Genomic DNA, 13,198 nt, shown 5'->3' with positions numbered 1-13,198 from the left:
ACCTCACCTGATCCTTACCTCCTCCCTCCCATCTGCCCCCCGAGGCCGGCTCCATAGTTTCCGTGGGCAGGGCTGTTTTGACCTGGCTGCTCTGCCCAGCCTGCCTGCTATGGGGGAGAGAAAACCTGTGCCAGTAGCTTGGATTGGTTTTTGGCAGACATAAGCCCTCCTTCTCTGAACTTACTTCCTTTACTTCATGACGGGACATCTGCTGCTAACTATTCACACTGCACTGAATCTGCTTAACTGGACCAGTGGTTCTCAAAGTGTGGCCCCTGAACCAGCAGCTTCAGCATCTCCTGGAGCTCGTTAGAAATGCACTCTCTCCTCATATACTGGGATCAGAAACAGTGGCATACGGCCCAGCAATGTTTTAACAAGCCCTGCAGGGAACTGTGATCCATGCTCATGTTGGAGAGCCACAGGCTCGGCTGGGCCTGAGTTCGAATCCTGTCATGTATCATCTGTAGGCTGTTACTTCGTCTCTCTAGGCCTCAGGTTCTTCATCTATACATGCAGGGCCCACACTGCCCACCCTCAGCCGGTTTTGTGCACAGGGCAAAGTGTGAGCCCAGAAGTCCTCCTCTCCCTTTCTTGGGGGTCCAAGACAACATCAGCCCTTCCACCCCACCTACCCTCACATGCTCCACAAACAGTATACAATGACCGGGAGCATGTGGCTAACCCGACTAATTTGAGAACAGGGAACAGCAGGGGCCAGAAACTCTAAAGGCCACACCATGGATGTGAGGACAGAGGTTTCACCACTTGGACACATGGGGACAGGGTTCATGTTTGTGTTAACAAAAGATATAAAAAGAAAGGACAAAAAACTCCCTCCCTTGGCCACAAGTAGCAGTTGACCAATAGGGGTGCAGGCGTGGTATGTACCTGTCCACCAGGAACAGGCAGCTGAGGCAGAGTCCCAGGACTGTCAGCCATGGGGGCTGACGCCAGGCCCAGGGCCACCGCATCATGGAGGCTTGGATGGGCGGACCTGCGGCACAGGTCAGGGATGCAGCACGCAAGCAGGCGGGAAACAATTAAGGAGCAGTTTAATCGTCTCACAGACAGCACTGCAGTGGTGTAAATCTGAAGTCTTTAAAAAAGCCTCTTCCCTAAAGCTCCCATTCCTCAGCACCCAGACACCATGGCTGAGGAACCCATGGAGGGGCCAGAGGATTGAGAAAGTCTGTTCCAAGCAGTTGAAGGTCTTTCCAAGACAAGGCTGAGGTTGCCTTGTGAGTAGCCAAGAGCCCTAGGAGGAGTTGATGCAGACACGCACACTCACACACCACCCCCATGCAAGGGACACTATGAGATGACACACAGATGGGGTGCTGAGGAGACCACAGCAGGGCAGTCACACACATGCACTCTCATGCCACAACATTCCAGTCCGTTTGTGGTTGTCTCCTCCGGGGATAGGAGTGGTAGCTGAGCCCTGAAGCAGCAGGTGCTGGTCCGAGGAAGAGGCAGGGAGACAGTCTGCATCCAGCCTGGCTGCTCCGACACCACACGCCTTTGCGGCCCCTCTGTGTCCCTGAAATGCCAGTCCTCACGTAACCTCGGGCAGACAGAAAAGGGAGTGGGACTCCAGTGCTAAGGGAACCAGAAACTGGACCTGTGCTATCACGGCAGCATCCATGGTAAGGGAACGGGGTGCCCACTTCCTCCTGGCCTGGTGACAGAGTGCACTGCCCCCCAGAGGCACACAGCAAAGAGGTGGCCCCCATGCAGGCTCTGGACACTGGGAGGCTCCTAGTGCTTGGTGCAGGGGAGGGGGAGAGCTCTTAGCAGAACTTCCAGGGCCACAGCCAGGCCTGCTCGCCTCGTGCAGGTGCCCTCGAGCAGCTATGCTGCTAACCGAGGAGCTGGAGAGTGGGCCAGGAGCTGGCTGTGTCGATCCCTAGGGCAGGGAAGGAGTTTGCAAAAAAGGAGGCCCTGAGGTAAAAGGTCTTTTTGGGCCTATCAATCAGGTTTAAAGAGGAAACCTCAATTCACAGCTTCATTAGGGGTCCTGGAGAATGTCTCTGGGTTCAAGTTCTGGATGAGGAGTTAGAAAGCAGCTCCCGCAGGCTTGGGGGCTCTGCGGCCCAGCCTGGCAGTGCTCCGGGCCCTGGCACTGCCCACCTCCTGTCCTGAGGAGACAGACCAGGTGGCTACAAGATCTCTTCCCGTGGGTTCCTGGTCTTCAGCGGGGTCTGCCCGTTGGGCACGGAGCCATTCTGACCATGTAGGAGTTTGCCCTTCTCTCGGTCTGGCCATGTGAAGATGGCATCGTCACTGTCCAGCTCTGACTCAGAGTGCATCAGGCTGCTGCTCAACGTCGGGCCCTTCTGCTTGCTGCCTGTGAGGGAGACGAGGAAGCGACCTCAGGAGCACGAACATTCCCCTGCTCCCGCCAGGCCTGTACCCTCAGCCCAGCCTGAAGCAGAGAAGATGGGCCGAGAAAGTCACGGCGGCACAGATGGGAAAGATGCTTCTCGAGTCCTCCCAGTTCTGGCTGGAACAATCCAATAGAGGAAGTCAGAGAATGCTGACTGGAGACCAGCAGACCTGGGCTCATTGCTAGCTCAGCCACCCACGCGCTGTCTGCCACTGGCCGTGTTTCTTTGCTTCTCTAACTCTCCATGTCCATGTCAGTATAATAATATACACCCTACAGGATTGGGCTGTGGGGTTAGAATGTTCCACAAGAGCAGGGCTTTTGTTTTACAATCTGCTCTACCTCTAGCACCTAGAACAGTTCCTGGCACATAGCTCACACCTTGTAAATACTTGTTCAATGAAGGACAAAGGAAACATGCCTGGTACACAGTAAGTTCAGTAAGTGCCAGGAGTGCAGAGATTCTGAAACAGGGTGATGCGGGTATGAGGTGAGCTGCACCAGGCTCACAGCTTACGAGCAGTGGGGGTCAGAGACCTGCACCTCTTCTGCAATTCCTCATCTTCAGTAGCTATCAGTTTGGTTACTGCCACCCAGTGACCTCCTCTTTTCCATACCTTTTAAATCAAGAACACTTTCCCCTCTCCCCTTATGAACAGCGTGGCATTAGATGGGAGGCGGGAAGCCTATGAACGAGGACTCAGGCTTGAGAGAAAGCTTTTACCCATATCCGGCTCAGTGAGGCTGTAAAGTCTGTGGTAGTATCCCTGATATGGAGGGTGACGCAGTGTCAATCTCAGTGGATGTCTGCCCTGGGGGTCTCCGTGTTCTCAGTGGGCACCAGCTTCACAGAGTTGGCACAAGAGGTAGAGAGCCTGCATGGGGCCCTGAGAAATCTCTTCTGCTGGGAGTGCCCTGACTGAGACAGGGACAGTAAAGACAGCCTGTGATGGATTGAATGACATCCCAAAAAAAAATATGTGTTGTAAATCCTAACCTCTACGCTTGTGGTTAGGAGTTCTGGTGGTGCAGTGCCTAAGGCATTTGACTGCTAACCAGAAGGCTGGCAGTTCAAACCTACCAGCCACTCCTCAGAAGGAAGACTGGGCAATCTACTTCCATACAGATACCGCCTCAGAAACCCAAGGAGGGGTCGCTATGAGTTGGATCCAACTCCACAGCAGTGAGCTTGGTTTTTCATTTATGCCTGTGGTTATAATCCCATTTGGGAATGGGTTGTCTTTGTTGTATTCATGAGGCAGGATTAGGGTAGGGTATACCTTTAGTCCTATGTCTTTTGAGATATAAAAGAGATTAAACTTAAGTGAGCAGAGCAGAGATGGGGGAAGATAGATGTGGACAGATGTTAAGACACATGGAGATCTCCAAGGAACCAGGAAGCAGAAGCTAAAGAGACAAGGACCTTTCTCCAGAGCCAACAGAGAGTTTTACTCTAGAGCCAGCACTGTGAAATTTGAATGTCTAGCCTCCTAAACAATGAGTAAATAAATTTCTGTTTGTTAAAGCCATCCACTTCTGGTATTTCTGTTATAACAACACTGCAGAGCTAAGAATTTGGTACTGGCAGAGTGGAGTGCTGCCATGGAAGTGATTCTGGACTTGGGTGTCGGGTAGAGGCTGGAAGGGTTTCAAGGTGCCTGACAGGCAAAGCCTCTGTTGCCTTGCAGAGACTGCTGGTAGAACCACGGGCGTCAAGAAGGCAGTTCTGGTGAGGGCTCAGAAGGGAGTGAGGAGAGCCACAGAGAAAGCCTCCATCATCTCAGAGAATGCATACGGTGCCAGCAACCAAGTGTTGCTAGAAATGTGGATGTTAAATGGGCTCTGTTGAAGCTTTAAAAGAAAATGATGACCATGTGATTGGACAATGGAGGAAGAATGATGCTTTTTATGCAGTGGCAAAGAACTTGTCTAAATTATGTTCAAATGTTTGGTGGAAGGTATAACTTGTAAGTGAACTTCGATGTTTGTCTGAGAAGATTTCTAAGCAACATCTTAAAGGGGCCAAGTAGTTTGTCCTTGTTGCTTATAGTAAAAAATGAGAGGAAAGAGACTGACTTAAAAATGAACTGTGAAAAATGAAAAGAGAACTTAAAGACTTAGAAGATTCTGTTGTACAAACTAAGGATATGTTTCCTAGAATGTTCACCAAGGATATGACTACATAATCTTTTGTTAAAGAGCTCAAGTCTGTGACTGATGGATCTAACCAAATACCACGGCAGAAAATCCACCAGCTTAGAGTGAAGGGGACAGAGAAAGAATGAAAAGGACAGATTGTTGTCTGCCTCTTGGAATTCTATGGGCAGGAAACAAGCCAAAGGAGCTACATCTGTTGTTCTCCACAAAGAAAAAAAAAAAAGAAAAAACCTCTCTCCGGAGCAGCACAGGAGCTCCAGTGCTGTGGTTAAAGCATTTGGCTGCGAACCACCAGCTGGTCTGTGGGAGAAAGATTCGGCAGTCTGCTTCTATGAAGATCTACAGCCTTGGAAACCCTAGGGGGCAGTTCTACTGTTTCGTAGGGTCACTATGCGCTGGAATTGACTTGATGGCAGTGGATCTGGGTTTGTGGTTTCGGAAGCAGCTTTGAGATCAGCAGAACAGAACTGCTGGAAGGAGCACAGAAAGAGGGGCTGCGTCGGTTCCTAAGGGTGGAGTCATGGTCTCCTAGGTTTCAAAGAGTCACATCTTCACCAACTTGGCTCCAATGTATGAGACTCCCATTCACAAGTGCCAGTGGATGAAGCCAGATCCACTGCCCAAAGCGAGGGGCGGAGATGTGATGCCCAAGAGCCGGAAGAATGGGGCCTGCCAGGGCCGAAGGGATGGGACCACCACTGTGATGAACTAGGAGAATGAGGTGACGTAAAGTCGAGGGAGCAGAGCTGCCATCTCAGAGGGCCTGAAGGGCGAAGCTGAAGGTGCCCCCACTCGGAATCCGAAGGGCATGGCCGATACCCAGTCTGGAAGGCAGAATCACTGCCCAGCTGTTCTCAGAGAACAGCGCATTCTCAAGCCAGAGAGTCACTGTAAGTTGTTCTGTGGGGTTGTGGACTTGCTTGGTGCCTGTTATCCCTTCTTTCCCTCCCATTTCTCTCATTCATAACAGAAATGTCTACCTTGTGCCTGTTCCATGATTGTACTTTGGAAACAGGTAACTTGCAGTCTAGATTTCACAGGTTCACCGATGAAGAGGAATTTTGCCCCAGGATGGAATATGCCTGAAGTCTCACCCATATTGATTCAGATAATTCAGAAGATGGGATTTTGGATCTGGAGTTGACTTAAGACTTTTGGGATGATGTGATGGGATGAATGTGTTTTGCGTGTGGCAAGGGAATATATTTTAGGGGCCAAAGGACAAAACATGAGGGACTGAATTAGGTTACCCCAAAATATGCATTGTGAATCCCAACCTCTAAGCCCGCAGTTATAATCCCAATTGGGAATGGGTTGTTTTTATTATGTTAATGAAGCAGGACTGGTACAGGGTGTATTTTGAGTCAGTCTCTTTTGAGATATGAAAGAGCTTAGAGAAGCAAGCAGAGCAGAGATGAGGCAAGACAGATGTCAAGGAACCAGAAAGCAGAAGCCAAAGAGACAAGGACCTTCCCCCAGAACCAACAGAGGGGGAAAGCCTTCCCCTAGAGCCAGACTCTGATTTCAGAGTTCCAGCTTCTGGAACTGTGAGAAAACAAACGTCTGTGTGTTAAACCCATCCAGTTGTGGTATCTCTGTTAGAGCAGCACTGAGAACTAAGACAGAGCCCAAAGCAGTGGGCTCACCAGAGCACACAAGGGCCACGAAGGAAAAGCACCTCAGGTCAGAAAAGGCCCCGGAGAGCCTCCAAGCCTTCAGGGTCCCCTTCACTACTAACCCCAGTGGCCACCAGAGAGGCCCTTGACATAAAAAGTCATTTGGTTATTAATAAATAACTTTAGGGTGAGTCCCAGCCAATAGCCAGATTTCTCTGGCTGTGCAAAATACTGCCTCAGAAAAGTCCGAAGTTAGGTTGAGATGGCTTGACTAGAAGTGGGGACTGCCGAAAGGAGAGACAGGATCTACCCTCCCTCTGTTCTTAAAAAGGTGACCAGTCAGGTGAGGTGTTTTTGTTTGCACAAGGCAGTACCACTACCTTCTCACCGACAGTCAATTTCCCCTTTCTTGGACCTGCTCAGATCCTGACAAACCACTGACGGAGTGTCCTGACAATACGTGGCCATTCTGTCTCCCACCAGCCAGCCCTGCCTGAAGGCTGTAAATGGCCTCTAGGCTGAGGGCATCCAGAATCCGACTATATCTGTTGTCCTGTGTCACCCAGGACCTTGCCTGCTATTCCAGCTCTGCTAGGTGCTGTAGGGCTCAGGCAAGGAGTTACCCAGCCTTGCCTATCTCAGGGGTACAGTTCCCGGGACATAACTCCAAAGAACCACCCCCTCCAGCTCTCAGGAAGGTGGAGCAACCATGCCAGGAACTCCAGCATCCTAGGCTTCTCCAATGTGATGGGGGAGGGCTGCCCAGAGAAGGGTCAAGGTCGTATGAAAGCCCCGACTCTGCCCTGTAGATAAAACACCCACTCCCACTTCTCTGTCTTTTGGGGGCTTTCTCTTCCCAGCAACTATTCACAAGTTCCTTCCTTCCCCAAAGCCCTTCTGTCCACAGCTACTAAAGACAGGAGCCTGAGGGGCAGGTATGTTTCTGGCCTCACAGTTTGCAACACTCGGCCCGAATCCCCCCACTACTAGCTTTCTCTGTCCCTTATGCTTGAATGTGCATTTTCCCACTAAAAAAAATTAAAGCTTGAAAACTGATAATAGGAGTGAAAGCTGAATATGTAACACACTCGCTGCCCCAGAAAATTCCATTCCCAGGTACACACCTAACAGAAACCCACACGTGCCCAGCAAAAGGCATGTATGAACCAGGATGTTCACAGATGCACTCGTCACAGTAGCACCAACGGAAATGACTCAATTTGCAATCAACAATGTACGTGGTGAATCAACACAGTATATTCACATAATGGAAATTATGCAGCAATGAGACGATGAGAAGGAGTGTACTGTGCTATACAGGGCAACACGCCGAGTCTGAAGACATGCACTGCTGGTTGGAAAGAGGTGAACAACCCACCTGGGAAAGAAGTTCAACGTATTCAATGTGTGGGGAGGACAGGGGACAAGAAATTGGAAAGAAGCACAAAGCTGGAACTTTTGGAGGGCTGGTCACACAGGTGTGTTCATAGGTGAAAACCCATCAAGCTGTACTTAGGACTTTCTGTACATATTAGGTTGAACCACATAAAACTGCCATTTTTATAGGTCAAAGTCAAATATCAGTAAGTTCATATAGAAAGTTTTGACGATAATCAACAGATTAACAAAACAACCTACCCCAGCTGCTGAATGCAAACCACAGCTCTGGGAATGATATAATTGTATCCCATGTGGTATAAATCTGTCTGTGACACCCAGTGGCCACAAGAGACCTCCAGAGAGCAGGCATCCTGCCACACTTTTGGTGACTTTGGTGACCAAGAGCTCCAAGCTCCCTCAAGGTAGGGCCACTCAGATTTCTAGTTACTCCTCATCCTGAGCTAAACCTGCCTCCCCGCAAACAGTGGGCGTTTGGCTCACTTCCACAGATGCTGCCTTTCTCTGCCATGGGGCCACAAAATCTGCCTTCTCCAAACTAAGCTTCAACTCTGAACCTGACACAACACAGCTTCATAACTTCATTTTCCCCATCCTGGAAGGGTCTGCTCTGGGCCAGACCTGAGGCTCAGCAGAGCCCAGAGCGAGAGCTGTGCTCTGGCTGTGCAGACACGGCACAGCGAGTGGGCTCCTGCTGCTCCTCAGCCAAGATCCACCCGCAGGAAGGGCCTGCAGACCCTCTTCCAGCCTCACCACGTTTGTTCTGCTCACCCAGATGCAGCTAGTCTATCCTTGTGCCCCAGCCCCTCTCCCTCGATCTCTCACTAAGAAACCTGCTGCACTGAGACCAGGTCTCCTTCTCATTTCTCCTCTTTACTTCTTGGAGTCATCTCTCTTCTCTTCCTTCCCTCCTGCCTCAAAAGAGGTAAATTAGCCCCAAACCACTTCTTCCTCTTCATCTCCAATTTTCTCCTTCCTCACCTCTATAGGGAACCCAGCTTTCTGCATCTCTGCTACAAATGTGCTGAGGAACCTACTGTCCAGGAGAACTCCTGACCTTGTTGTCCCCTCAAACTCTTGTCCTGCTTCTCCGGTTCTTGCTGCCCAAGTCCTAACAGGAATTTTCGAGATTTGGGGCCTGTTGGCTCACCACCTGCTTGCTTCCTACATGACTGGCATTTCCACTTCTGCTGTCATTCCTCTTTCTACTCTGACTCTTTAGGTGACCGATGACTTCTCCAGTCGTCGATGCTGATCCTCTGGCCTCTGCAGCATCAAGCACTGAGGACCCTCCCCCAGGAGTCCTTTCTTCCCAATGATGGTCCCTGGCTATTTGGCTCTGGACCTCTTTTGTCCCTCCTTATTCTTCCCACCAATTCAGTTCCTCTTGTCTTACCCAGTCATTGTCCCAGATGGCCCCAATTCTGTCAACAACACTATCGCTTTCTGCCGCTCAGCTTGAAATCAGTCTGTCCTCCCACCCCTGCTGACACCACACTATTTGAGCCATCATCACTTCCTCCTTGGACTATTGCAAAAATCTCCTGGCTGGCCCCTCAACCTGTAAGCTCTTCCCTCTATCTATTATATGGCAGCACCAGACTAACTTTCTAGCTCTGCCAAAATGCCACCTTCAGGATAAGGGTTTAACTTCTTAGACTGATGTTCAAGATTTTCCATTTTGGTCCTAGTTGATCCTCCAGCAGACACCTGATCTTCAACAACTCCCAGGGACTGACACCAGCCAAGCCACAGAGGTGCTGAAACAGCACCTGAGAACCACCCTTCATGTTTCTCTTCCTCTCACACCCTTTGGCCAGCGTATCACTAATCTCATCAAATCTTCTCCCAAAGTGTATTTTAAACCTATCGGCCCTCTTTATCCCATCATCTCTCCATCCTAACAATATTCTATCTAATCTCTAACCCACTTTTACCCTCCTCCAATTCCTTCAAACAGCAGCCATTGCTGTCTTTTAAAAATGTAAACCAAATCACATCATTTACCCTTTAAAAAATCAATCAGAGGCTCCCCACTGCTCTTAGAAAGAAATCCACAAGGTCACTGCTCACCTCTTCAGCTCATCATGTCCAGCATATTGCTACCTCCTGCTTCCGCAAAGGCCCTGCTCCTTCCAGCAGTCCTGCTCCTTCACTATTGTGTTCCCCTGCCTGGAATGCTATCTCCTGGAGTCTTTACCTGGCTAACTTGTTTGGGTCTCAGTTTAAATGTTATTCTTAAAAAGACCTTTTCCTATCACATTTTGTCTATTTGTGAATGTATTTGTTTAATATCTGTCTGATATAAGCTACTCAAGAGCAAAGTCTGTTTGGTTCATCATGATATAACCAGAATCTGGCAATAGGGCCTGGCACACAGAGGTCTCAATCCATATTCACAGATGAGTAAGGCCATTACCCGCCCTCAAGGGTTTCAACTGGTAAGGTGACCGACAAAATCGTAACGAATTATAATTCAGTGAGAGAAATGCTCACAACAGACGTTTAGGAGAAAGAGGAACACAACTCTAACTAGGAGGTTAGGGAGAGGGCTAAGCACTTTCTGCATAAACATAAGAACCTTAAGAAATTGTCTGGAAGAGAGATCAGCAAAAAGGCAGATCCCAGAAAAGATCCCAAACCAAAAAGTTCTCTCTCTGTTGTGTTGGAAACAGTCACCAGCAGACCAGCAGACCATAAGGTGGGAGAAGCACTCAGAGTAGCTTAAGACAACCCTGGCCACTGTCGGGGGTGAGCTGTGTGGACAGTATACATTTGGCCTCCAGGCCTTTCTGCCGGCAGAGCCCACACAGACTGTGATGCTCCTGCTCCTCTGGTTACTGGGGCCCATTTGAGCCCCAGCACCTCCCACACCGCCTGTGGTGTAGGCAGCCCAGTTGCCTGGAGCACCTGGCCCCTCCGACTGTCGTCGCTCCTCTACGACACTGAGACTCTGAGGGCAGGGCCTGTGTCTCAGATGCGCTAGCTTCTCCCAATGGAAAGTCTTAACTATGAAAGGTATAAAAACGGTTCTGTTTGTAGCGTGTTGAGGACTAGCTTACACGGAGCCCAGCTCCCATAAGCACGCAGTGCCTGGCCTGTGGTACCCATGGTGAAACTGAAACCTCTCAGCAAGGGACCAAGCCCAGCTGAGGAGAGACAACTGCCTGCCCTAACTCCCCAGCACCATCACTGAAAACCATCTTAGTACTCATGCTGAACGAGATCCTTCAGGTAAGAGGCACCTGACAAGGAGTCCAATGCAGCTGGCAGCAGCAGGGAAGCCACCTGCCCATCTACTGTGTGACTATAACAGAGGATGTAAACCTGCCAAGTGACAGGGAGGATAGAGGAAGAGGCAGGCTGGCTGAAGGAATATAAACTGGCAGGCACTGGCTTCGATCTCAGCTCTTCCTCACCTCGTTGTCTTCCCACAAAGGACAGGCTGGTCAGGCAAAAAGAGGCCAAGGTCCCTGACTACATGAGACAACTGGGGAGCTGAACTCTGGGCAGTGAACTCGAGGGTGCTAAGCAGGCAAAGGAAAGCCAGAGGCCTAGTCCCTGTGCAGAGTGAATGCACACTGAGCAGGGAGCCCTGGAAGCAGAGCTGGTCCAGAGCGTAGCTTCTGTCAGCTCAGGGCACATGTGACTCCCAGCCCTGACCAGGCAAGGGGGCAAAATGCTTTTCCAACAACAACAAATAGCTGTTAGCAGCACATTCAGGTAGGGACAAGTGATGCTGGCTCTTCACAGCGTGAGTACACAACCTAGACACCCCCCCCCTCCCCCACACACAGCCTCTACCTGCTCGAGAGGGTGGCTTCAGCTCCAGGCTTTCCTGGTCGGTGGCATCCAGGATCTTGTATTTGCTTTTCCTCTTGGGTTTTCCTTTTTGCCTAAAAAACACAAGCCCCGCCCCTGCTCAGGAAAGATGCTCTTGAGTGCAGATGAGATGGCCACGCACAGACATACATTAAGGGCCTGTCCTGGAGGAAGCTGCTTAATGGGATGAGTAGTCTTCCTCTCTTCTCAGTCAGGGAAAGTGGTAGCCATGCTTTTTCCCTCGAATATTCCTCACCAATTCTGGATAAAGGCGAGGGAATAGACTACCTTCGCACGGACTCACCACTCCAGTGGTAACAGACAGACCGGTTAAGAATGTAAGACAAGCACAGCCTTGTTCTCGAAGGGCCCGAGCACATTACACCAAGACAGCTGTTAGCAGGGGCTGTCCTGGGAGGGGGGGCAGAAATTTTTAGTAATTGTTTTAATTTTCTAAGTTTTGTATGAAGTTGTATTACAGATTGAATCCAGCTCTGCCCCTTATTAACTGTGTCTCCTTGAACAGCTACCTAAGCTTCCTTGATGAGAAAGGGGTGCTATGCATATGAAAAAGTGCTGTAGTTGCTGGTGGCTGAGGGTGAGCGGGTTCCGGCTCACGGGGACCCCGTGTGTGCAGAGCAGAGCTGCTCCCCGGGGCGCTCAAGGCTGTGGCTGTTCAGAAGCACACCCCAGGCCTGCCTTCTGGGGTGCTTCTGGGTGGGTGAACTGCTGGTTGAGCATTTAACTGTCTGTGTCACTCAGGGCTCTTTAAAAAGATATTATCCATAAAATGCTATTGTAGTGCCGGGCACACAGTAAACAAAGAAATCATACTTAATAATGAAAAATAGATAACAAACATAACCAGAAATACTGTAAGCCTAGAGAGGAAGACACAAGTGAAAAAATCCCCAGATCTAATCCTGACTAATCTACATCTGTAATTATATAGAAACACTGATCTACCTGAGTGATCCTGACAGCACAGACAGCTTGGAGATTCCTGAGTGGTGGTAGGACCTAAGAATTAACCTAAAAATCAGCCCTGCTAGCCAGGGACAGCACAGAGGACTGTTCTGGTGGCTGGGGAATAAACAGAGAAGGTGAAGAGAAAGGCGGGCTAAACTGTGGACTTTTGCCGGTCCGGAGGACGCCACCATTTTGAAGGTTTAAAAGAGGCTTGACTATTTTGGATATTTAAAGAGACAGCGCTCTTGTCAATTCCTGGGGCTTAAGAACACGTTCTCCCTTCTAGAAACCCCAAGGACACTCTGGAACTCCAAGACTGAAAAGGTACCACATTCCTCGTTACTCTTATACCTCACACCTGCTTGGTGAATGGAGGTGCGGCCACACACACCCCACCTACCTTCTGGGCCCACAGGAACTCCATCACAGCCTGTGTGCTCAGACGGAGCCTGGGTGCCCTGCCCTGTCCTCCACCGATTTTTTTTTTCGCTTTTTTATTTTTTTCTTTTTCGCTTCCTTTTTTCTGCTGATTAGTTTGCTTGTATTTGACTTTTTAAAACAACTATTATTATTAATACATTTGTCCTTTTTACTATTATTCTTAATCTTCCCCTCCCACGTCCAAGTTTTCAGCATTTTTTCTTTTCCCTATTCCTGGTTGAAATTCTTTTTTTTTTTTTTAAGTGCTTTTTTTTTCTTGTGATTAATCCCATTCCTTGTTTTTCATTTTTCCCATTTTTTTCCTTCATTATTCTTCTTCTCTACTTTTTTTCTCTTAGTGCGCTATCCCCAGATATTGCAGGTTTTCTTGTTTTTTTCTTCTTCTTTTTCCCTTTTTTTCTTTTTT

The 13,198-nt window shown here is 49.4% G+C and overlaps 1 protein-coding gene across 1 annotated transcript in view; it reads right to left on the bottom strand.

Moving 5' to 3' along the window:
- Nucleotides 1-2,162: 2,162 nt before the first annotated feature.
- KIAA0319L (KIAA0319 like) overlaps nucleotides 2,163-13,198 on the bottom strand; it is a 170,255-nt gene continuing 159,219 nt past the window's right edge. Inside the window, exons 19-20 of the mRNA XM_007947661.2 lie at nucleotides 11,365-11,456; nucleotides 2,163-2,350 (exon numbers count right to left, since the gene is read on the bottom strand). Of these exons, the coding sequence (XP_007945852.1) occupies nucleotides 2,163-2,350; nucleotides 11,365-11,456 (280 nt within the window). The remainder of the gene's footprint in view (nucleotides 2,351-11,364; nucleotides 11,457-13,198) is intronic.

Source organism: Orycteropus afer, unplaced genomic scaffold (assembly GCF_000298275.1).
Source record: "Orycteropus afer afer isolate SDZICR_OR568_19922 unplaced genomic scaffold, OryAfe1.0 scaffold00192, whole genome shotgun sequence".
NCBI classification, from domain to species: Eukaryota; Metazoa; Chordata; class Mammalia; order Tubulidentata; family Orycteropodidae; genus Orycteropus; species Orycteropus afer.
Note: the sequence above shows the minus strand (reverse complement) of the source record. Positions and strands in the feature narration are given on the sequence as shown.